Source organism: Mobula hypostoma, chromosome 6 (genome assembly GCF_963921235.1).
Source record: "Mobula hypostoma chromosome 6, sMobHyp1.1, whole genome shotgun sequence".
Taxonomy (NCBI): Eukaryota; Metazoa; Chordata; class Chondrichthyes; order Myliobatiformes; family Myliobatidae; genus Mobula; species Mobula hypostoma.
Window position 1 is genome coordinate 40338491 of NC_086102.1, and position 25961 is coordinate 40364451.

A 25961-nucleotide genomic window follows, 5' to 3' on the forward strand; every position below is an offset into this window, starting at 1 on the left:
TATTGGCGGAAACTGGAGTTCAGATTTGTAATATGATAGTGGGAGCATGACAGCTGGGTTCCCATAGCCAATAAACAAAATGAAAGTTATTATTTCATGTCTTATGTATTGAAACACATTACATTATGTCTTTTAGAGAATTATACCTGTTTTCCTTTATTTTGCCATTTCTTTTCTCATTGCCTCTGATATTGTTATTTAAAATGTAAAAGTACACTGTTCACTTTTATCTTAATCTTAAGTGCATATACTTTTATCTTAATTAAAGGACATTTATTATTCATCATGTTGGTTAATGACTGAGACAACATCATAATTTAAAATGCTTGGAAATAGCATTTTAGGGGATTAGTAAGTTGTTGTTTTGGTAGTATTCCAAAGATCAGAGCTCATTCCAGAAGCTCAAATTTAGTTTATTTTTAATACCATACACATTTATCTAAATATAAATGTGACCTCTTCATGAGCCAGACATGTGTATTATTCAGATCTAAGCTGGGAGGACTAAACTCAACTTCTCGGCATCATTCAAGGTAGGTTTGGATTGCTTATTTTGTTTTTTTTTTGTGAAGTTTAAATGTTAAGACGTGCTGCATATCGAGTTGGTTCTTCAGAAAGTATCTTGTGGCCTGTCAACAGTGTTGTTTCAATTGGATCTTGTGATCTTGAAAAATATTCAATAATTAAACAAAACTCAATGCAATTTTACTTGAAAAGCTGAAGACAGATAACACACTGACAAAGGAGTTAGAAATTTTAAATTAAGAGTAATAAAGACAGATTTTGATTAATTGATACTCTTCACTAACTACCAGTATTACAAGCAAGGTGTTCTGATTATAGTTGTGTTTTGTCATGCCAGCCCTTGTTTAACTCAACAATCTAATTATTAGTACTGTGGTAGAAGTGAATAACTTCATTATGTTCTCCTATATTAGCCTGGAAAAAACTATCTTAAATAATGTGGGAAAATTGTGAGTATAGTCAGTCTCCAAGATGAAGCTCGCCATTTTGTGGAAAACTGCTTCCTGCTGCAGGATTTAAAATTGTCAAGCAACATAAAGGGCCTTAAGATTTAAAGTACCAAAGAAAAATTACGTCTCCTTATAGCTGTCAAAAATTGAATACATATGAGCACATCTCAGATTTTGCTCTTGGACTACTAAATCTACTTTTCTGCAGAATGGTCATACAGTAGGAATGTTGTTTAGCCAACTGAAAATATGGAATGACTTAGATGAAAATAGCAATTCCTCAATTAATCTTTTCTTGGGCTAGAGTCCACCAGCAGGTGTTTTAATGAAATGTACCTTTTATGCTGCATGATCAGTTTGTTCACTTGTTTTTTTAAAGAGGGAAAAAAAGGAAACACATTGGAACAACTGCTATTGTAGAATGGTAATCACAGAAATAGAATTCATGGAAATACAAAGCACACAAGAGCTGTTTGGTTTATCAGGTCTATACTTGCCTTCTTAATGAACCCCCTCTGATCTCATATCCTACAATGTATGATGAGCTCAGTTGTTTTAGCCCCAAGAATCGAGACCATCCATTCTACCCTTCTACTTCCCTCTCTTCCTCTCGGTGATTGAAAAGATGTTCCTTTTTGTTTCTTACCATCCTGAAACTGAATGCACACCTTTTTGTGATTCCTAAATCAATTAAAACAGTACCTAAATTGACCAAGTAATACAATTTCTGTGAATTCCTTTAAAATAGAATATGATTGCAACTCATATAAAAACAATTATTTTTCATTTTATCTCTCATTTTGTATCAAATTTGTTTAAATTCATCTTAGTTAGCCTAGTCATTCCTCTATTTATTTCTCAATTTGAGATACATTGTTTCTCCTTTGATTTACAAAACTCTTATGTGTTTTGTTAGTCTTGCTTCATTATTATCAGATAGCAGATGAAGAGCAAATTTTTACCATCTTAAACTTCAGGAAACTATCTAATATCAAGACATTTTTACCTAATAAAATTTGGCCCATAATTTCATCTTGTCTTTTCCTTGCTTGGCTCTTGCATTTGCTTTGTCACTGTAATTTGTTATTCTTTCTTACAAATAAACTCACAAATTTTTCATGCTCATTGTTACATCTTTCTTGTCATCTATTTTTATTCCCTACTTTTAATAACAAAGTAGTGATTTGAACTAGAAATCACACCTCTAAAACAAATATGGAACAGAGTGATCCATGGGTATATGAACATAAATTGTTGAAAATGGTAGGGCAAACAGAGAAAATGACGTGAAAGCAAAATAAGATTTTGGGTTTTATAAGTAAAGACATAGAACATAAGAGCAAAGAACTCATATTGAACTTTTATAAAACACTAGTTCAGTTACAACTAGAGTTTAATGCCCAGTTGTTGCCATTACTATTTAGGAAAGACATGAAGGTATTTGAGAGGCCGCAGAAGGAAAGGCTACTGTAATAGTTCTGATGATGAAATAGGCTGGAGAAACTGCAATTGCTTTTCTTGGAAAATGGGAGGTTAAGAGTGGATGTGACAGAGATATGTAAAATTATCAATGATAGTCAGGGTAGATAGAAATTGTGCCCTTTGTCAAGAACTAGAGGATGTAGAATAAAGCTAATTGGCATAAAGAACCAAAAGTGGCAGTGACTGCATAGAATCCGGAATCCACTGACAGGAGAATATTGGAAGTGATTCAGCTATAGCACTCAAAAGGGTTAAGTAATTGAAAGGAATCAAAATTGTAGGATTATTGCAACTTTTCCATGGTTGTCACAGACTTTATAGTTGCGGACAAGTGAGTTCCCTCAAAATAATTCAGCCTTCCCCAACCAGAACCCCTGGATGAACCAGGACATCCACAATTTGCTAAGGGCCAAATCAGTGGCATTCAGGTCTGCCAAGCAAGTGAAGTACAAGAGGTCCAGGTATGATCTCCGGAAAGCCATCTTACGGGTGAAGTGGAAATTCCAGACTAAAATTGAATCAGTGAAGGATGGTTGACAGTTGTGGCAGGGCTTGGATGTTATTACCTCTTACAAAGTGAAATCAAGTGACTTAGGTAACAACAAGGCTTCGTTTCCAGGTGAGCTCGATGCCTTCCATGCTCGCTTTGACCATCAAAACAGGAAGCCTCTGACAGCCTCTGATGACCCCATGATTTCAGTCTCTGAGGTTGATGTGACAGCATCCTTCAGGAGAGTGAACTCACAGAAAGCATCCGGTCCAGATGGGGTGCCTGGTCAAGTACTAAAGACCTGTGTTGATCAACTGGCTGAAGTGTTCACCGATATCTTTAACATCCACATCGGTAGTCTGAGGTACCCACCAGCTTCAAGCAGGCCTCAATTTGTGCCTAAGATGAACGTGGTAATCTTCCTCAATGACCACCTTACATGCACTGTGATGAAGTGTTTTGAGAGGGTGATGATGAAACACATCATATCCTGCCTGAGAAGTGACTTGGATCTGCTCCAATTTGTTTACCAGCACAACAGGTCATCAGTAGATGCCATTTCTTTGTTTCTTAGTTCAACCCCGGAACATCTGGATGCATTTATTAGGATGCTCTTTGTCGATTACAGCTTAGCATTGATTACTATCATCCCCTCAAACTAGTCAATAAGCTTTAAGACCTTAGCCTGAATCCCTCCTTGTACAATGGAATCCTCAATTTCCTCACTTGCAGACCCCAGTGAATTCAAACTGGCAACAACATTTCCTCCACAATCACAGTCAACACAGGGCCACCACAAGTCTGTGTGCTTAGCCCCCTGCTCTGCTCACTTTACACTTTTGACTGTGTGGTTAAGGACAGCTACCATGCTGTTTTTAAACTTGCTGTTGGCCGAATCAAATGTGATGATGAATCGGCATTTAGGAGGGAGATGAAAAATCTGGTTGAGTGGTGCCACAACAACAACTTCTCACTCAGTGTCAGCAAGGCCAAGGAGACGTTCTGTGACTTCAGGAGAAGGAAACCAGAGGTCCATAAGCCAATCCTCATTGTAAGATCAGAGGTGGAAAGGATCAGCAACTTTAAATTCCTCAGAGTTACCATTTCAGAGGATCTGTCCTGGGCCCATCACATAAGTGCAATTATGAAGAAAGTATGGCCGCACCCCTACTTCCTTAGAAGTTTGCTAAGATTCAGCATGACATCTAATACTTTGACAAACTTCTGTAGATGTGTGGTGGAGAGTGGTTGCATCACAGCCTGGTATGAAACACAAATGCCCTTGAATGGAAAATCCTACAAAAAGTAGTGTATGCAGCTGATTCCATTATGGATAAAAACCCTCCCTGCCATCGAGCACATCTCAAAAGAGCACTGTTGCAGGAAAGTAGCATCCATCATCAGGAACCCTCACCACCCAGGTCCTGCTCTCTTCTCAATGCTCTAATCAGGAAGTACAGGAGCCTCAGGACTCACACTACGAATTCAGGAACAGTTATTATTCCTCAACCAGGCTCTTCAACTAGTGGGGATAACTTCACTCAACTTCACTTGCCCCATCACTGAATTATTCCCAGAAACTATGGACTTACTTTCAAGGGCTCTTCATCTCATGCCCTCGATAATTATTGCTCACTTATTTATCTGTCTATCTATCTCTTTTTCTTTATTTGCAGACTTTTTTTTCTTTAGCATATTGGTTGCTCGTCTGCCCTGTTGGGAGCAGTCTTTCTATTATGGTTCTTGGATTTATAGAGTATGCCCGCAAGAAAACAAATCTCAGGGTTGTATATGGTGATATATATGTACTTTGATACTAAATTTACTTTGAACTTTTGAATTTTGAAATTGAAGGATTGTTCATGTATATTTTGTCAAATGGAAAATTTAAGAGTAGTAATTCAAGAAACATCTTTCTCCACAAGTAATGCTACGCACATGAAATAGATTGCAGGTTAAAGATGAAAATGCTTGAATTAAAGAGCAGAAATCCAACATCTTTTTGAATGAATAAGTGAACCACGCTTCTGCTAGTTCTCATTTCTGATTATGTTATGAAAATTCCTTTCAAGGCAAAATTTATTTTGACCATTAAACTCCATTTCAAATTTATCAAGTGAATGTTAATTCTGTCAGTTGAAATGCTGGTTCTCCCTCTACAACAGGTCTTAAAACATCTTCTGGAAATCCAAAGACTGAAAATAACTCAAGCGATTATTTCTAAAAATGCTCAACCATAACACTAATTCATTCGTTCATTATGTGCCATGTCGATAACACTAATTAGCTATATTATATATTGAGATTTAGAATAAAATGTAAGAAATTAACATGTCATTTTGATGTTGGTGATTTATCAAGATATTCAGAAGTTACTATGGAGCTCTTTAATAAATCTTATACTTATTCTTGACTTCAGCGAATTGGTATTGCTGGTAGAATAATGAATGCCTTCTGCATTTCCATCATACATATATCATACATAAATCATACTCTATGGAAGTTGCTTTTAAAAGTTAAACTTTAAAAACATTAAAAACTGTTGCTGTGGATTTTTTTGTATAATATTATCCTCGAACATATGTTGAATTATATCTAATGTTTTCTGTACTCTTTCAGATCAGAAGAAAGAGGATTAATCAAAATGGTAAGAAACAACAGCTTTTTAATGTTTTAAAGATTAATCAAAAATTCTTGGTGTAAAAATAAATGAATACAATTTCTAAAAGTCTTGTCTGTTATTTTAAGTAATTTTAAAATTTCCTAGACAATTAACATCTGAATCTTTCAACATCTTCCTTGTCTCATGTGATGATTACACAGATGACACTTATTAGATTTTACCTTGATCTCTCCTCCACTACTTGTTTGCTTTGAGCCCTGCAGCATGTTTTATGACTCTTTTTTTAAAGTTCTTGACTTCCTATTGCCAGAAAGAGTTTCTCACTGAAATAAAATGTTGATATCAGGATAAGTTTTTTAATAACTGAGAAATGGGAGAGAAAAAGAACTAGGCAGACTGTATTTATGTTCCTGTCCAAGGCTTTTGGGGATGAAAGTACTATTTTAGTTCAGGAAGTGGTTTTCTTAAAAGGTAGAAAAAACAGGGTAGCAAAAGAGAAATTGGTTAAGTGAATGGGAAAAATATTAAATAATACAGTGTGAGAAAATGTGATATTTGTAGAAATAGGCAAGCAGAATGTGATTTAATTGGTGTTATGGAATTAAATATTGGAGCTCAGAGAGATGTGGGAGATCTTGTAAGAGATGATTAGGATGGAAAATGAAATCTTGACCTTTAATGCAAGAAAGATGAAATACATGAGTAAGGAAATCTTGCTACATCTTGAAGGAGAACGTTTTAGCATTTATTTAAGCATGGCCTGTTAATTTAAGGAAGGGAAGTTCACCATATTAATTGTTGGGATGAAGGAATTGGTGACAGAGAGGAGGTTAGGTTATAGAGTCATACAACACAGAATTAAGCTCTTTTACCCAACATATCCATGCCACTTATCTATACTAATCTTATTTGCCTGCATTATCTATAGTCTTCTATACCGTGGCAATTTATTTACTTTATGAGATGCTTCTTAAACGATGTGAAAGTATTTACCTCCTCTCTCACTTCGGGCAGGGCATTCCAGATTCCAGCTACTCTCTGTGTGAAAGAACTTCTTTTTCATTCTACCTCTCAGTTTATACCTATTCCTCTTGCCTGCGACTCTGCCACCATGAATTAAACATTTTTACCATCCACTCCATCTATCCTTCACATAATTGTATACATCTCTATCAGGTCAGCCTCAAATCACTGCTCCAAGGAAAACAATCCCGGCCACTCTAGTTTCTCTTTATAACCTTAATACTTCAGTCCAGAGATCCTAGATAATCTCCTCTGCATCCTCTCCAGAGCAATCACATCTTGTGGTGTGACAACCAGAACTGCACACAATACTCCAGGTGTGACCTAACTAATATTTTATAAGACTATACCTACCAGATGAGAAAAGCTTGAACAGAATGGGCCTGAACTTTCTGGAATTTAGAAGGATGAGTGATGGTCACCTTGTAACATAACAAGGTGAGGGATCTTGACAGGTTTGAGGACATTTCTGGAAGAGGAAGTCTACAACCAGGATATAACCAGTCATAACCTCAGGATATTATATTGCCTAGTTTGAGACAAAAATAATTGTCTACTCTCAGAGGAATACAAATCTTGGAGTTATGGATACTAAATAATTAAGTATATTTAAAATTAAGGGGGATAGATTTTTTGCTTTAGTGAAATAGGGCTGGGAAGTGGACAAGGCCAAAGATTGGATCAACATGATCTTCCTATATGTGCTTCAGGCTCAGGAAGCCAAATGGCCTACTATGTCCCCTACCCATATGCATGATAGGTCCAGGAAACAGGAATATAACAACAGGGGATGTTACTTAGCATCTTTTTTGCAATGACCATCCAATAGCCCTTTGCATGATCCATTTTTATTCTCCATTCATTCCCATTAACTCTCCCAGTTTCTATAACTTAGAAACACATTAGGGGCAATTCATTGTGGTCAGTTAGCAAACCTGCTTGTATGTCCTTGGGATGTGGATGGACACCCATGTGGTCACAAACTCCTGCGTAGACAGCACCAGCGGTCAGGATTGCACCAAGTCACTGGAATTGTGAGACACTGGTTCTACCAACTTCATCTGCATCTAACCAGACTTTTGTCATAAAAAAAAATGGAAGTGGTGAGCTGAACAGCTAGTTCCATGTTGTGTGTCCTAGGGAGGCAATTTGAAGTTTGTTATAAAGGTCTGAAGTTGCTGCACTGGCCTAGTAAAGCAAAATTGAAGTTCCTTATAATATAAAAAAATTAGTCTTTTAATAGTATTCCATGGAATCAGGGCTGAGTTTTGAAATAATTGATGAGTTCTTATGAGGGATCTACAGATTTTGTTTTCACAAGTTGGACATACAGATTTTTAACTAGGCTCTTGCATAAGATCTTAGTAGTGTTGATTTTTTAAAAGTATTATTTCCACATGCTCTTACAGCTTACTTGAGCTTCCTTTGTAAAAAACCTGAAGTGCTCAGTGCCTTCCTGGGCATTCTTTCACCATTTTAATCAGGGAGATGGTCAGGGATTCCCATTACTTAGTGGGTATGGCATGCTTTACTCAAGGACTTTGAGAATATCCCTTCAAGTGTTTTGTCTGTCTACCTGGAATCCTTTTGTCTCACTAGAAATCAAGATACTTGTTTTGTGGGCCGGTTATCCAGCATGTAGACATTGTGGCTCACCCAGAATTATTGCTTCAGTGCTGGGGATGTTGCAGATGCAGCACTGGTGGTACTTCTGTAGTACCTTGTCGTGCCTTCTGCAGGTTTCCTATCTCTCTAAAGCATTCAGGAGGGTAGGAATCATTTCTGCTTGGTGGTTCACGACGTTGGTAGTGGGATTTTGGTCACGCTGTTTGACATTTGTTTCCCTCAGTAGGTTAAAAATTGTACTGGTACACTGGAAAAGGGGATGAGTTTCATCACATTCTCCTTCATTGATGGGTGGAATATTGCACGCAGAAAGCAATTCACATTTTGCAGGGAGTGACGTATAAATATTTGATTTATATTTTAATGCATGATACACAGTTGCATTCAGATTTGGATAATTTTAGTCTATCATTGTAGATGTACGGAAATATTCACACCCACCTCATAATTATATCAAATCAGGAAAACCAATTAAAGTAATGAAATTTCTTTTGCTTTTGTAGATCAGAAGTAGAAATAGAAGCTTAGCTCCTCGATTGCACGTGCATTGTGAAAAATGTTACAGTCGTCACTGTAAAAAGTCATTTGAACCTTCTATTTCCTGTTCGGTTATCAGTTGTCCTTCAAAATGTGGTGCTGTTTTTCATCAGTGTAAGGAAAATGAACACACTCTATTGTGCCCTCTGGAACACGTTCCTTGCATAAATTTGGCCTTTGGCTGCCCTTTCTCTATGGCACGCTACAAACTTTCCAAACATCTTCGTGTCTGCCCTGCCAGCATTGTGTGCTGCTCAATGCAATGGAATCGCTGGCCAGCCAATGAAGAAGACATAACAATGAATACTGTAGTTAAAGAATCCCTGAATCCAGAAAATTTAGAGTTGGGCACTGCAATGAGGGATCAGAGAATAATTTTCAATTCAGTGAAGATGGCTGAACTTTTTCCAGAGATGGCAGAGATTGCTGATGAGAACGATATGGATCTGAAAGAAATAGGGGCAGTAGGAGGATCGCATGTGGCCTCTGCTTGTATGGATAGTGGTTGTCCGGAAACAGGAACAGAAGTGTATCAAAATGGAATTGACAAAAGCAGTACTGATGTAAAAGACACGGTTGAGCTAACCCAAGAAGAACAAACAATGGGATCTGAGCAAGCATTAGATATTTCCAGGTACTCCTCTTGGGAGGGTATCTTCAGTAAGGATAGATGTGGCTGTATGACTGAAAATGCAACTACAGAAGTTATAAATACTCAAAAGAGTGAGAAAGCAAACAGTGCTGATAATAAGAAAAAAACAACTGAAAATGAATCCAATTTATCAGGCTCATCTTTGTTGGCAGCAATAGAAAAGACAGGTGAAGCTCCTTGGCAAGAAGGAGTTCTTGATAGACTACAATCTCAGATGGATAGAAAACATTTCAATATGTATTTGGTGCATCATGGCAGCATGCTTATTCGATTTGGTCAGATGAATGCATGTACACCCAGGGAAAAAGACTTTGTTTATGGAAATCTGGAGGCCCAGGAGGTTATAACTGTCAATACATTTAAGATTCCAACCAGCTACCGAAAAAACCGTGAACATTATAAAGACTTTTCATTACGTAGGATAAAAATGGAAACCAAATCTGTGGACACTTCTGACCTCGACACAGAGAGTCATCAATATGATGAAGTAACTATTTCCTTGCTTTGCTATTTGGAGAAAATGCAGAAGGGCCATGCCATATCAGAAACAAAGAGCACTGATAGACTAGTAACTGATATTGCAACTCAGACTTACTCCTTTCCCTCTGCTCCTTTTGGCCGTGATATGGTTTTGGCTGATGTAGCAGCAGAGAAAGCCTCTCGCCTATATTTGCAACTTCAGACAGAATGCATCACAAAAAGATACAGCAAGTCAATTTCTATCTTTACATTTATGTGTCACCATTTCTTCAGGCGAGATGAGTTTTCATCACACTTTAAGAATGTACATGCTGACATTCAGTCATCCCTGAATGGATGGATGGTACAGAAATGCCCTTTAGCTTACCTTGGCTGTTCCTACGTGCAACAAAGATTCTGTCCCTCCACACAGAAGGCAACAATGATCTATAGTCAACAGCAAAATGCATTTGCAGTCAAACCAGATATTGCTCCAGTTTTGTGTCAGAACCACAATAGAGACGTAAAGGCATGGGAAAACAGGAAGAATTTACTTTGTCTAAGCAGTCTTCCATTTGAGATCCTGAGGCACATTGCAAGCTTATTGGACAGCTACAGCCTAACACAGTTGTCCCAAGTGTCTGTGTTGATGAATGAGATCTCCTCTACGTTACTGCAAGAGCGTGGCATGGTCCATCTTGTCTGGGAAAAGAAAAATTACTCACACGGAAACTTTTCTTGGAGAGCACGTAAAAGGGCAAGTACATTTCATTATGTTGATTGGAGTTTTTAAAGAAAACAATTAAAACCTTAGTGGCTGTCTTCTTGTCTGTATAGTTGGCATATAGAATAAATATCAGGGACTTCAGGAGCATTAATGTACAGAGAGAGCTTAGGGTGCAAGTCTGTTTAATGCTGAAAGTGGAGATACATTAGAATAAGAAACATAGAAACATAGAAAATAGGTGCAGGAGTAGGCCATTCGGCCCTTCGAGCCTGCACCGCCATTTATTATGATCATGGCTGATCATCCAACTCAGAACCCAGCCTTCCCTCCATACCCCCTGACCCCTGTAGCCACAAGGGCCATATCTAACTTCCTTTTAAACATAGCTAATGAACTGGCCTCAACAGTTTGCTGTGGCAGAGAATTCCACAGATTCACCACTCTCTGTGTGAAGAAGTTTTTCCTAATCTCGGTCCTAAAAGGCTTCCCCTCTATCCTCAAACTGTGACCCCTCGTTCTGGACCTCCCCAACATCGGGAACAATCTTCCCGCATCTAGCCTGTCCAATCCCTTTAGGATCTTATACGTTTCAATCAGATCCCCCCTTAATCTTCTAAATTCCAACGAGTACAAGCCCAGTTCATCCAGTCTTTCTTCATATGAAAGACCTGCCATCCCAGGAATCAATCTGGTGAACCTTCTTTGTACTCCCTCTATGGCAAAGATGTCTTTCCTCAGATTAGGGGACCAAAACTGCACACAATACTCCAGGTGTGGTCTCACCAAGGCCTTGTACAACTGCAGTAGTACCTCCCTGCTCCTGTACTCGAATCCTCTCGCTATAAATGCCAGCATACCATTCACCTTTTTCACCGCCTGCTGTACCTGCATGCCCACTTTCAATGACTGGTGTATAATGACACCCAGGTCTCGTTGCACCTCCCCTTTTCCTAATCGGCCACCATTCAGATAATAATCTGTTTTCCTATTTTTGCCACCAAAGTGGATAACTTCACATTTATCCACATTAAATTGCATCTGCCATGAGTTTGCCCACTCACCCAACCTATCCAAGTCACCCTGCATCCTCTTAGCATCCTCCTCACTGCTAACACTGCCACCCAGCTCTGTGTCATCCGCAAACTTGGAGATGCTGCATTTAATTCCCTCATCCAAGTCATTAATATATATTGTAAACAACTGAGGTCCCAGCACTGAGCCTTGCGGTACCCCACTAGTCACCGCCTGCCATTCTGAAAAGGTCCCGTTTATTCCCACTCTTTGCTTCCTGTCTGCTAACCAATTCTCCACCCACACCAATACCTTACCCCCAATACCGTGTGCTTTAAGTTTGCACACTAATCTCCTGTGTGGGACCTTGTCAAAAGCCTTTTGAAAATCCAAATATACCACATCCACTGGTTCTCCCCTATCCACTCTACTAGTTACATCCTCAAAAAATTCTATGAGATTCGTCAGACATGATTTTCCTTTCACAAATCCATGCTGACTTTGTCCGATCATTTCACCGCTTTCCAAATGTGCTGTTATCACATCTTTGATAACTGACTCCAGCAGTTTCCCCACCACCGACGTAGGTGAGGAATGTATTTGGTATACGTGCTTTATACATTGAATGTAACATGTTGGACATCATGTTGCACCTGTTATGAGTTAGACTGCACTTAAGAGTATCCTGTACAATTCTGTTTGTCACACTGGAGGAAAGATGTGATAACAATAGAGAGAGAGAGAGAGAGAGAGAGAGGGAGGGAGGGAGAGCAGAAGAGATTGGATCATCTGATTTTATTTCTCACAGAAATGTTGGAGGCTGAACTGTGACCTAATGGATGTTAGAAACATTGAAGTGCATAGACACGATAGATAATCAGAATCTTTCTCCCAGGGTAGGAGTCTGAAATTAGAGGCCCCAGGTTCAAGGTGAGAAATAAGAAAATTAAAGCAAATCAGATAAGTTTTTCATACCAAGGGTGGTGGCTACCTCGATCAAGCTCCAAGATGGCCTGGGAGGGGCAGACAAAACTACAATGGACAAAGTGCATTTGGACAGGTACTTAGACAGGAAAGACATGGAGGATCATGGGCCTAATGAGGCCAAATGGGATTATTGTAAATCAACCTCATAGTGACATGGATGAGGTGAGCCAAAAGGACCCATTCCTGTGCTGTACAATTCTATGATTTTCTGAAGTATACCAAACAATCTTAAATTTAAATCTCTACATGATATTACAACATTCTTTGCCAAATCTTCATCAAATCTTAATAAAAAACAGTAGATTTTTTCCATGAAAAAAGTAAAGCATTGAATCTAATACATATGTAATCTTTGTATCTGCGTACTGTTTGTTTTTCTGCAAACTTTACACAACTGGGTTTAGCATATAGTTATTCTCTTATAAGATGGGCACATCACTTTAGCAAGGACAGCATTTAATTCCCACCTACTAATCATCCTTCAGAGCCACAACGAGCCACTCCTTGCACATCAGTTTTCTTTGTAGTGAACAGTGGCCTACTGTATGTTGGGATTGCCAAGATTTAAATGCAAAGGTGTTTGTTGCATTCCATGCACCTGCATTTCTCATCCTTCTGCGTGCCAAAGCTAATGGGTTTCAAAGGGTTGTCAGAGAAGCTTTGCTGAGTTGCTACTGTGATGTTAACAGGTGGTAGACTTTACATCCATTGTGCAACAGTAATGGATGAAGTGAATGTAAACGGTGAGATCTGAGTGGCAGTCAAACTGTACTCTTCCAGGCAAATAACAATATTGCAATTAGGAAAATAAGTTATAGCACTTTTGCTAAGGGCAGTGATAAGATAAACAAAAGTATATAGCAAATAAAGGCATGTGTATTAGAATTGACCTATTAATTACCTATGTTCTACTGGATAATTTTAATTAAGAAGAGAAATTATATCCTTTTCAAATGTTGAAAATGCATTTTAGAGATCCTAAATGGTTTTCTCCACTGTCTTCTTTGATTGTCTTATCTATTATTTGCCCGAACCCTCTTTTTCTTTGTTAAAATCCACAACTTTGAGCAAACCTTTGGTCCTCCATGCTATGGGGAAAGAATGTACGGTCAATGTCTGGATACTTCATGCCCAGGCTTGTATTTATCTGAGATTTATACTTCCCTGTATAAACACTGGAAGTTCCTGGGAAAACTCCTTGTGCAGTGAGAGAGCCTTTTATACTTCAATAACAATATGACTCAAGTGTGGGAACCAATCAAGCCCTGCCCACTGCAGAGAAATGTAGGAATTTGGCAACTGACTAAGTCAGGCTTCCAACTTAACTGGAATTGTCAAGATTGTTAATGACTCAAAAGAACTACAGAATATTTCTGGGCCATTGAGAAATACTGAAATCCTTACAAAAATCTCAAAAACAAAAACCTAGAGAATAAGAGAAAGAAAGAACAATGCTGAAAGTCAAAATGTTGAAAATATTAAAACACTTAATACTTCTGAAATTTCTGAATTTTACACTTTTAAAGACTTTAAACATCTAAATTATTGTTTTTTTAGATTCACAGTCCTGTCCACACAGAAAGAAAACACCAGTACCCTTGGTTCTTACCTAACACAGGGTCTTTCAGCACACCTGAAATAAGAATAAGACCATAAGGCATAGGAGCAGAATTAGGCCATTTGGCCCATTGAGTCTGCTTCACCATTCAGTCATGGCTGATTCTTTCTTCCCCTCCTCAGCCCCATTCCCCAACCTTCTCCCCGTAACCTTTGATGTCATGTCCAATCAAGAACCTATCAATCTCTTCCTTAAATACACCCAACGACCTGGTCTCCACAGCCGCCGATGGTAACAAATTCCACAAATTCACCACCCACTGGCTGAAGAAATTTCTCCGCATCTCTGTTTTAAATGGACACCCCTCTATCCTGAGGCTGTGCCCTCTTGTCCTAGACCCCGCCCCCCCCCACCGCCCCACCATGGGAAACTCCTTTCCATGTCTGCTCTGTCTAGGGCTTTCAACATTCGAAAGGTTTCAATGAGATTCCCCCCTCATCCTTCTGAATTTCAGTATGTACAGACCCACAGCCATCAACAGTTCTTCATACAATAACCCTTTCATTCCTGGAATTATCTTTGTGAACCACCTCTAGACCCTTTCCAATGCCAGCACATATTTTCCTAGACGAGGAGCACAAAACTGTTCTCAATACCAGTGTCTTATAAAGCCTCAGCATCACATCCCTCTAGACCTCTTGAAATGAATGCTAACATTGCATTTGTCTTCCTCTCCACTGACTTTACCTGCAAGTTAACTTTTAGGTTGTTCTGCACAAGGACTCCCAAGTCTCTTTGCATCTCAGATTTTTGGATTTTCTCCCCGTTTAGAAAATATCCTGTACAGTTATTTCTATTTCTGCTACCAAGGTGCATGACCATGCAGGCATGGTTATACTATTTTGCCATTTGAGTATTTCTTCATTTTTGGAATACTTCTATCCTGTATCTTCCTGATTTTTCGCAGAAACTCATGCCATTGTTGCTCTGCTGTCATCCCTACCAGCATCTCCTTCCAATTTACTTTTGCCAACTCCTCTCTCATACCACTGTAATTTCCTTTGCTCCATTGAAATACTGCTACATCAGACTTTACTTTCTTCCTATCAAATTTCAAGCTGAACTCAATCATATTGTGATCAGTGCCTCCTAAGGGTTCTTTTATCTTAAGCTACCTGATCACCTCTGTTTCATTATATAAGACCCAATCCAGTATAGCTGATCCCCTAGTAGGCTCAATGATGAACTGCTCTAAAGCCATCTCCTACGCATTCAACAAACTCACTTTCTTAAGATCCATTACCAATCTGATTTTCCCAATTGAGCTGCATGTTGAAATCTCTCCTGACTATCATAACATTGCCCATTTGACATGACTTTTCCATTTCCTGTTGTAATCTGTGGTCCACATCCCAGCTGCTGTTGGCGGGGCCTGTTTATAACTGCCATTAGGGTCCTTTTAGCTTTGCATTTTCTTAACTCAACCCACAAGGATTCAACATCTTCCGATCCTATGTCACATCTTTCTACTGATTTGATGCCATTCTTTACCAGCAGAGTCACACTATCCCCTCTGTCTACCTTCCTATCCCTCTGATACAACATGTAACCTTGGACATTTAGCTCCCAACTACAACCATCCTTCAGTCATGTTTCAGAGACGGCCACAACATAATCTCTGACAATCTGTATTAGTGCAACAAGATTATCCACCTTATTTCTTATACTCCGTGCGTTGAGATATAACACTTTGAGTGCTGTATTTGCTACTCTTTTTCATTCTGCATCCCTAAAGCACTGATAGTCACCCCACTGGCTGTCCTGTTATCTGCCTGCTCTTCCTGATAGTCTGACTGCACGATATCTTTGCTTTTTTACTATCCGTCCTAAGTCCCTTCACTCTGGTTCCACCCCCCTGCCAAATTAGTTTAAACCCTCCCGGATAGCCCTAACAAACTTGCCCATGAGAATATTTGGCATTTTGCCAAATTTTCCATTCCCGTGCTGACTTCCACATGAATTTTAGCACTGCCCGCCTGCCATCTTCAAAGCAATACACTGTTAATAGTAATTTTGGGACGACTGTGTTTGCATATACAGAAATCCCAAGGTTACTGTCAGTGATGCATGATAATATTAGAAGATTTGTTGATGTTGCCCTGTCGATACCTTCTTATGTGGTTTGAAATTAAGGTTTGATGATGCCTGTAAAGCACCTTGGGATGTTTTGATACATTACTGGTTATTTACTCCTCGCCATTGCTTTTCCATTGGCATGTGATATTTCTTGAAAATACCAGCGATAATCACAATCTACTATTAAAATATTGCTAAGTGTTATTCAGAAACAAAATGCTCTTGAATAATTATTACATATTCAATGTAAATAATAAAAATATTAAAAATTAAGAGCCTTGATTTGCTACTTTTCCATTACCAAAGCAGTCACTGATAGAATGCTGACCTTCATTTAGTTCTCCTCTATCCATAATCTCCGACAGTTTAAAAATAACCAGCCTTGATTGTAACATTACTAAATCTGGGAAAAGCAATTCATGGCATTCAAGTTGTTGATCACATGTATTCTTATAGTCTGTTTAACTCATAGCTAATAATAAAGAAACACCACTGATAATACATAGTATAATTCAAATGCTAGATAATTTATTTGTGTTGCCTCACTGTCCTTAAAGACACCACAAAAAAAAACAACTTTTCAGTTATTACTTCTAGCATTTTAGAAGGCAAAGGAATAACTTCAGGGTCCATGAAGAGCATATTTTTCTGGTGTTCTGTTTTCACAGCGAGAATAATGGTGAGGCCTTTAATGTTCACCTTTATTATGGTGTAAATCAGTAAACATCTGCACACGAGAGTAAAAGTGAAAAAAGAATGGAACTTACTGTTTAATGAACTTGCTCCTTCAAGAATGTACTACGTTGAATCTTGCCTAGATAATTAGGATCACAATATATGTTAAGAGGCTGAAGTTTCAATATTTACCCAATGGAAATCCACTAAACATTCCAGAAATAGCTTGTCCATTCAAGTGTGATGACATTTAATAAAATGATAGGTATTAATTTCTGCAAAACAAAGATTCTGGGAATGATAACTAACTTCCTGAAGTGTGATCCCATTCTGCTGTTTCTGATTTTAAAATTTTAAATAAACATATCTGTTTCCTTATCTCTTATATAATTATATGATTATCTCTTATCTCTTATAAAATTATATAATTTTCCTTTTTCAGTTTTTTTGTTTTCTATGCATAATTTTACATTTATTTAAAGACTCTATGTTTCTCTGTTTGGTTTTGGGTCTGCATGTCCCATTGAAGATTCTTAAACCCAAGTAGCTGAAATTATGTAGTTGCCTTTTTCCCATTGATTCCAACCCCCTTTTTAGGGCTCAATAAATGTGACACCAATCAAATGTGCACAAAAGTTTTGTGAGCTAAATGAGACATACAGTTATCAGATTCTGCAAAATCTTTTTTTTGGAATGTAGGTGTCGCTGAGAAGACTTACTACTGCTATTCTCATTGAGAATATTTGCTATGTTAATTTAAAGGAACAAATTGGAGAGTGCTGAAAGGATACAGTAGGTCAGGCAGACACAGAGGAGGGAGGGACACAGGGGTCCCAACCTGAGGTTCATGGAGCCCTCGGTTAATGGTAGGGGTCCATGGCATAAAAAAAAGTTGGGAGCTCCTGGTCTAGAAACAGTTGAGGAACTTTAATCGAACCTGAAAAACCAAGAAGATAAGCATGATTTAATTTGGGGGTGGGGGAGGAAGGGAGCGGGAGAGGGAGAGGGAGAGGGAAAGGGAATTGTGCTATGCCTATTCTAAAGATGAGTAGCTGTTCTTTGAGTTTATGATGGGTATCATTGGAGAACAATATGGGATCAAGGATTGAGGCCAGAGTGGAAGTAGGATGGAAAATTAGTGAGACAGATAAATGGAAGCTCATGGTCACCCTTGCATTCTGAAGCTGTTCTGTAAAATTTTCCTCATTCTGTTTTTGAGAGAAGACCACATCATGAGCATCAAGTGAGATACTCTAAATTGGAAGAAGTGTGAATAAATTACCGCTTCATCTGGTTGAGTCCTGATTGGTGGAAAGAACTGATTTCCTTCCCTAAAGGATCAAAATGAACTTGATAAGTTTAAAATTCTTGAGAACTTCTTGATCACATTTACTGATTAACAGCTTGTAATTCCAGTTTTTTTAAGAACTGAATTCAAATTCAATAACTGCAAAGGCGGGATTAGATTTCATGATTTCTAGATTGTCCAGGTATCTGGATTACAAACAGTTCCAACTACTGGATTTCTAGCTATACTGAGGTACATGAATGCAATCAATGCTGCTCATTTTGGAGAATTTCCTATATTTGAAACAGATGATACACCTACTAATATATTGTTGCTCCTGGCAGTGGTTTACTTTGTATATGTGAGACAGTGTTAGTTTTTGAATAAATCTTACTAATATTCCTTAAGGAACTTCGGTATCTTTTACTAAAGTACAAATACTACCTAATTTATTTTAAGAATTTGTGATGATTATCCTCAATATAATCACTGTATTGCTATATTAGGCACTCATCAAACTTGGCACAGAGAGAAATCAGAAACAATCAATCTCTTGTGCTGACATATGATTATTGTTACCCATGGAGATCAGTGGAAACTTCTGAGCAGATCTTATATCTTGTCTCCTATCCTGTCCCTTCCCTACCACTTAGTGGTCCAGGAGTGTACATATTGACCAGAGTTTGTTTCTGTTTGTGGATGGGTCCAGAGTGTAAGACCCAAACCAAGAGGGCATTTATAATCTCCAAATTTGATTAGACTTTATATCTTTAGGATTTATTTGCTTAAACACAAGCAACTTCTTATAATAAGCAACACTCACAACACGCTGGAGGAACTCAGCAGGTCGGGCAGCATCTGTGAAAACGATCAGTCAATGTTTCGGGCCGGAACCCTTCGTCAGGACTGAAGAGGGAAGGGGCAGAGTCCCTATAAAGAAGGTGGGGGGAGGGTGGGAAGGAGAAAGCTGGTAGGTTCCAGGTGAAAAACCAGTAAGGGGAAAGATAAAGGGGTGGGGGAGGGGAAGCAGGGAGGGGATAGGCAGGAAAGGTGAAGAAGGAATGGGGGAAAACACAATGGGTAGTAGAAGGAGGCGGAACCATGAGGGAGGTGATAGGCAGCTGGGGGAGGGGGCAGAGTGAAACTGGGATGGGGGAAGGGAGGGGGAGGGAACGGTAAACCCAGTTTCATCGGCCTCCTCTCCCAGCTGCCTATCACCTCCCTCATGGTTCCGCCTCCTTCTACTACCCATTGTACTTTCCCCTATTCCTCCTTCACCTTTCCTGCCTATCCCCTTCCCCACCCCTTTATCTTTCCCCTTACTGGTTTTTCACCTGGCACCTACCAGCCTTCTCCCTCCCACCCTCCCCCCACCTTCTTTATAGGGCCTCTGCCCCTACCCTCTTCAGTCCTGATGAAGGATTCTGGGCCGAAATGTTGACTGATCGTTTCCACGGATGCTGCCCGACCTGCTGAGTTCCTCCAGCATGTTGTGAGTGTTGCTTTAACCCCAGCATCTGCAGATTATTTTGTGTTTACGATTCTTCGAATAAGCATTGCAATTGGGCAGTATAGTAGAATACACCCCATGGCCACTTTATTAGATATGCCTATACACCTGCTCATTAATGCAAATATCCAATCAGCAATCATGTGGCAGCAACTCAATGCATCAAAGCATGCAGACATGGTCAAGAGGTTTAGTTGTTGTTCAGACCAAACATCAGAATGAGGAAGAAATGTGACTTTGACTGTGGAATGAATTTTGGTGCTAAACAGGGTGGTTTGATTTTTAAAGAAACTGCTGACCTTCTGGGATTTTCATGCACAATAGTCTCTAGAATTTACAGAGAATAGTGCAAAAAGGAAAAGCAACCAGTGAGTGGCAGTTCTGTGGGTGAAAATGCCTTGTTAATGAGAGAGGTCAGAGGAGAATGGCCAGACTGGTTCAAGCTGACAGGAGGGTGACAGTAACTCAAATAGCTACACATTACAACAGCAGTCTTCAGAAGAGCATCTCTGAATGCACAACATGTCGACATTGCAGTGGTTGGGCTACGCAGTAGAAGACACTGAGCTCCATCCCTCCCCCTCCTGTCTTCTCCTATCATTTCAGATCTCCCCCTCCCACTTTCAAATCTCTTACTAGCTCTTCTTTCAGTTAGTCCTGACGAAGGGTCTCAGCCCCAAACGTCGACTGTACCACTTCCTAGAGATGCTGCCTGGCCTCCTGCGTTCACCAGCAACTTTGATGTGTGTTGCTTGAATTTCCAGCATCTGCAGAATTCCTTGTGTTTACGTCAGTGGCTATTAGGTACATGAGGTGTCTAATAAAGTGGCTACTGAGTGTATAATTAATTATTTCATTTTACGTGTTTTCTATTAAAATGAAGTGTCTTTGTGAAGTTTTATTATTAGAAATGAAAAGGACTTTGTCATCAGAAGTAACTATTTTTAAATAGAAATGTCAATTCCTCCTTTCTATGAGCAACTAGATTTCAAGTGAACAAGTATGACTCATAATTAAAGCACGGTGGAGTATTCAATGGGTTCACTGGTGTTGTCAAAAGTTTTCAAACATGCCTGTGAGCAAAAGAAAATTATCATAATTAGCAGACTCATACTGTAGCAATCTGTGGATGCTAGTACTTTTCCCCGAGGATCTGATTTGGGTACATTGAATCATGAACCAGCAAAGACAATTATGGAAAATATCTGCATGAGTCATTTTGGATATAATTAATGTCTAAAACTTCTCAAACTTTAGAGTTGCTTTGACTGATTCCTTCCTTTTGTACTGATATAAGATAGCAGAGTTAAGCAGAGGTTCAACTCTAAGATATAGAAATTGGGTTTAACTGTTTCCGAGCAGTATCCTCTAGGGAATCACATTTTGCTCTTCTTGACTTCTTATCTCAAACCAGCTGTTAAATGCTGCACGATAATTAACTAAAGTGCTTCTCTTAGGGTAAAAAATTCTCTTATTAGTTATTTCATGAAGTACCTCTTTACAACAGTGATTTTTAACTTGTATAATTAGTCTTGCAAACCAAACCTTGAATTAATAAGACTATAACTTTCTTTTTATTACAGAAGTGGCAATTCAGCTCTTTCTTTTCCACAATCGAGAAATGGAATTTTAATGACAACCCCAGCATGGCAGAACATCTGAAAACTTGTTCATACTATGTAAAAGAGTGCAGATCAAAGCGTGTCCCTCTCGTCAGCATGTGCAGAACTCAGAAAACAGACCCTGAGAAAAAGAACCTTATTCATATGTTTAATACAAAACAACGAGCAAATCGATTTTCTAACCTGATTGCATGAGGTTTTAGTGTCTTGATCCTAATTTTGTAACTGTTAATTCAGTACCTGAAATGGTAAGTATCGCAGTTTATATTTAGGACATTTAAAATGAAGCCATTTTAAATGTATTTGTAACAATCATGTGATGCACCGATTGTATTCTGCTTGTTGCTTAAACTTCAGAGAGGACAATATTGCAATATATATAATGGATACTTGACTGCAGGTTATCCTCATGTAATAATACAGGGTTAACAAACAATTTTAAACAAGAATATTAGAACAGTTTCATGGAGGTTTACCGATAGAAACAGATAACACATTTGTATTAGATGTTTGCTTTTATAGTCAGAATCTGATTTTCTCAGATAATGTCATGTTGGAAATTTAAAATGTATATCACTGTTAATGTGGTACATGGTTCTGCTGGCAGGTTTCTCTTTTGCATTTCAGACTGCTGTTCCTTCATTTCTCATCAGGGTAGGTTTTTGGAAAAGTCAGCTGTGCAACCTTCAGGTTAGAGCCTGGAATTGAATGGTAGAAGAAAAATAACTCAATCTGATTTGCTTCTGTACTTTTACTTTTAATTAGCTATAGAATTATACGGACAGAATGAAATGAGAAAAGAGTTACTTCTAAATAAAGTTCTGCTGTATTAAAGTTGAAAATAGGACAACTATGCTTCTTAAGAGAATTACATGAGTTATAAATTCTCTGAGATCCTCTGACTCTGGCTGGGTGTTGCTGTTAAAAATTACTCTCTCTTTGCCTCCAACATGATGCAATAACCATCCAAGGTCCTTAATGAACTTTCATTCACAGAACACTTTCACCTCAGTGGCCAGAATCTTAGAAAGTGATATGGCATCTTGCATCTTCTACCAATGATAAATCACATTGAAGATCATGTTGCATGCCAAGTATATTTTTTAAACAAATTTACAAAATTTACAAAACAAGCAACTATGATTTAAAATTGAAACAAGCTCTGTACCTAGAAAGGTCACAACTATGGGTAGTAGAAGGCCTTGCCCATTTGAAGAACGTTGAGAACTATAGTTTTCAGGATGTGGTTTAGGAAACAGAGTCTATATGATGATAGTCAAACTGCAGTGCACACACAGGGAGGAACGCCAGCAGATCAGGCAGCATCTATGGAGGGAAATGGACAGCCGACATTCATTGGCCCATTCCATTTAGTCCATTTTAGATCAAGGGATCAGAAGCTAAAGGGTAGCAACACACATCAAAGTTGCTGCTGAACGCAGCAGGCCAGGCAGCATCTCAAGGAAGAGGTACAGTCGACGTTTCGGGCCGAGACCCTTCGTCAGGACTAACTGAAGGAAGAGTGAGTAAGAGATTTGAAAGTTGGAGGGGGAGGGGGAGATCCAATATGATAGGAGAAGACAGGAGGGGGAGGGATGGAGCCAAGAGCTGGACAGGTGATTGGCAAAAGGGATATGAGAGGATCATGGGACAGGAGGTCCGGGAGGAAAGACAAGGTGGGGGGGAACCCAGAGGATGGGCAAGGGGCATATTCAGAGGGACAGAGGGAGAAAAAGGAGAGTGAGAGAAAGAATGTGTGTATAAAAATAAATAACAGATGGGGTACGAGGGGGAGGTGGGGCATTAGCGGAAGTTAGAGAAGTCGATGTTCATGCCATCAGGTTGGAGGCTACCCAGACGGAATATAAGGTGTTGTTCCTCCAACGTGAGTGTGGCTTCATCTTTACAGTAGAGGAGGCCGTGGATAGACATGTCAGAATGGGAATGGGATGTGGAATTAAAACGTGTGGCCACTGGGAGATCCTGCTTTCTCTGGCGGACAGAGCGTAGGTGTTCAGCAAAGTGGTCTCCCAGTCTGCGTCGGGTCTCGCCAATATATAAGAGGCCACATCGGGAGCACCAGACGCAGTATATCACCCCAGCCGAATCACAGGTGAAGTGTTGCCTCACCTGGAAGGACTGTTTGGGGCCCTGAATGGTGGTAAGGGAGGAAGTGTAAGGGCATGTGTAGCACAAGGATAAGTGCCAGGAGGGAGATCAGTGGGGAGGGATGGGGGGGACGAATGGACAAGGGAGTCGCGTAGGGAGCGATCCCTGCGGAAAGCAGAGAGAGGGGGGGAGGGAAAGATGTGCTTAGTGGTGGGATCCCGTTGGAGGTGGCGGAAGTTACGGAGAATAATATGTTGGACCCGGAGGCTGGTGGGGTGGTAGGTGAGGACCAGGGGAACCCTATTCCTATTGGGGTGGCGGGAGGATGGAGTGAGAGCAGATGTACGTGAAATAGGGGAGATGCGTTTAAGAGCAGAGTTGATAGTGGAGGAAGGGGAGCCCCTTTCTTTAAAACGTCATCCCCTTCTAGCAATTCCTCCGTCTCCGCCACATCTGCTCTCAGGATGAGGCTTTTCATTCTAGGATGAGGGAGATGTCCTCCTTTTTTAAAGAAAGGGGCTTCCCTTCCTCCACTATCAACTCTGCTCTTAAACGCATCTCACCCATTTCACGTACATCTGCTCTCACTCCATCCTCCCGCCACCCCACTCGGAATAGGGTTCCCCTGGTCCTCACCTACCACCCCACCAGCCTCCGGGTCCAACATATTATTCTCCGTAACTTCCGCCACCTCCAACGGGATCCCACCACTAAGCACATCTTTCTCTCCCCCCCTCTCTCTGCTTTCCGCAGGGATCGCTCCCTACGTGACTTCCTTGTCCATTCGTCCCCCCCATCCCTCCCCACTGATCTCCCTCCTGGCACTTATCCTTGTAAGCGGAACAAGTGCTACACATGCCCTTACACTTCCTCCCTTACCACCATTCAGGGCCCCAAACAGTCCTTCCAGGTGAGGCAACACTTCACCTCTGAGTCAGCTGGGGTGATATACTGCGTCCGGTGCTCCCGATGTGGCCTTTTATATATTGGTGAGACCCGACGCAGACTGGGAGACCGCTTTGCTGAACACCTACGCTCTGTCCGCCAGAGAAAGCAGGATCTCCCAGTGGCCACACATTTTAATTCCACATCCCATTCCCATTCTGACATGTCTATCCACGGCTTCCTCTACTGTAAAGATGAAGCCACACTCAGGTTGGAGGAACAACACCTTATATTCCGTCTGGGTAGCCTCCAACTTGATGGTATGAACATCGACTTCTCTAACTTCCGCTAATCTTCCCCATCTGTTATTTATTTTTATACACACATTCTTTCTCTCACTCTCCTTTTTCTCCCTCTGTCCCTCTGAATATACCCCTTGCCCATCCTCTGGGTTCCCCCCCCCCCCGCCCTTGCCTTTCTTCCCGGACCTCCTGTCCCATGATCCTCTCATATCCCTTTTGCCAATCACCTGTCCAGCTCTTGGCTCCATCCCTCCCCCTCCTGTCTTCTCCTATCATTTTGGATCTCCCCCTCCCCCTCCAACTTTCAAATCTCTTACTCACTCTTCCTTCAGTTAGTCCTGACGAAGGGTCTTGGCCTGAAACGTCGACTGTACCTCTTCCTAGAGATGCTGCCTGGCCTGCTGCGTTCACCAGCAACTTTGATGTGTGTTGCTTGAATTTCCAGCATCTGCAGAATTCCTGTTGTTTGTAGAAGCTAAAGGGTAACCAGTTTCAAATTCCTGGGTGTCAACATCCTTGGGGATCTATTCTGGGCCCAACATACTGATGCACTTACAAAGAAGGCAAGTCAGCAACTATTTTTCATTAGGAGTTTGAGGAGAATTGGTATGTCATCAAAGACACTTGCAGATTACAACATATGTACCATGGAGAGAATTCTAACTGGTTGCATCACTGACTGGTATGGAGGGACCACTGCACAGCATCGGAAAAAGCTGCAGAAAGTTGTAAACTCAGCCAGCTGCATCATGGGCACTAGCCTCCCCAGCATTCAGGACACCTTCAAAAGGCAATGCCTCAAAATGGTGGCATCAATCATTAAGGACCTCATCACACAGGACATGCCCTCTTTTCATTGCTACCATCAAGGAGGAGGTAGAGGGGTCTAAAGATATACACTCAGTGTTTCAGGACAGCTTCTTCCCCTCTGCCATCAGATTTCTGAATGGACAACGAACACACGAACATTATCTCAGTAATTTTTCCCATTTCTTTTTGCACTACTAATTTAATTTAATTTTTAATATATACTTACTGTAATTTATAGTTTTTATTATTATGTATTGCAAAGTACTTTCTGCCACATAACAACAAATTTCATGACATATGCCAGTGATATTAAACCTGATTCTACTATTGAGTTCCTCCAGCACTTTGTGTATACTGCTTAAGGTTTTAGCACCTGCAGAATCCCTTGTGTCTCCATTTCTTTGCACACATATTAGCTTCTTGGGTGTTAATATTTCAGAGAAAGTCAATTTGATTATGTTAATACCCGTTTGGG

General features: G+C 39.9%; 1 protein-coding gene across 1 annotated transcript; it reads left to right on the forward strand.

Moving 5' to 3' along the window:
- Positions 1-472: 472 nt before the first annotated feature.
- On the forward strand, positions 473-22767 carry LOC134347960 (F-box only protein 40-like). Its single transcript, XM_063050634.1, has 4 exons — positions 473-533; positions 5566-5593; positions 8722-10623; positions 21342-22767. Exons 2-4 carry the CDS (start codon positions 5591-5593, stop codon positions 21573-21575), a joined length of 2139 nt encoding a protein of 712 aa, XP_062906704.1. The 5' UTR covers positions 473-533; positions 5566-5590; the 3' UTR covers positions 21576-22767.
- Positions 22768-25961: the final 3194 nt, after the last annotated feature.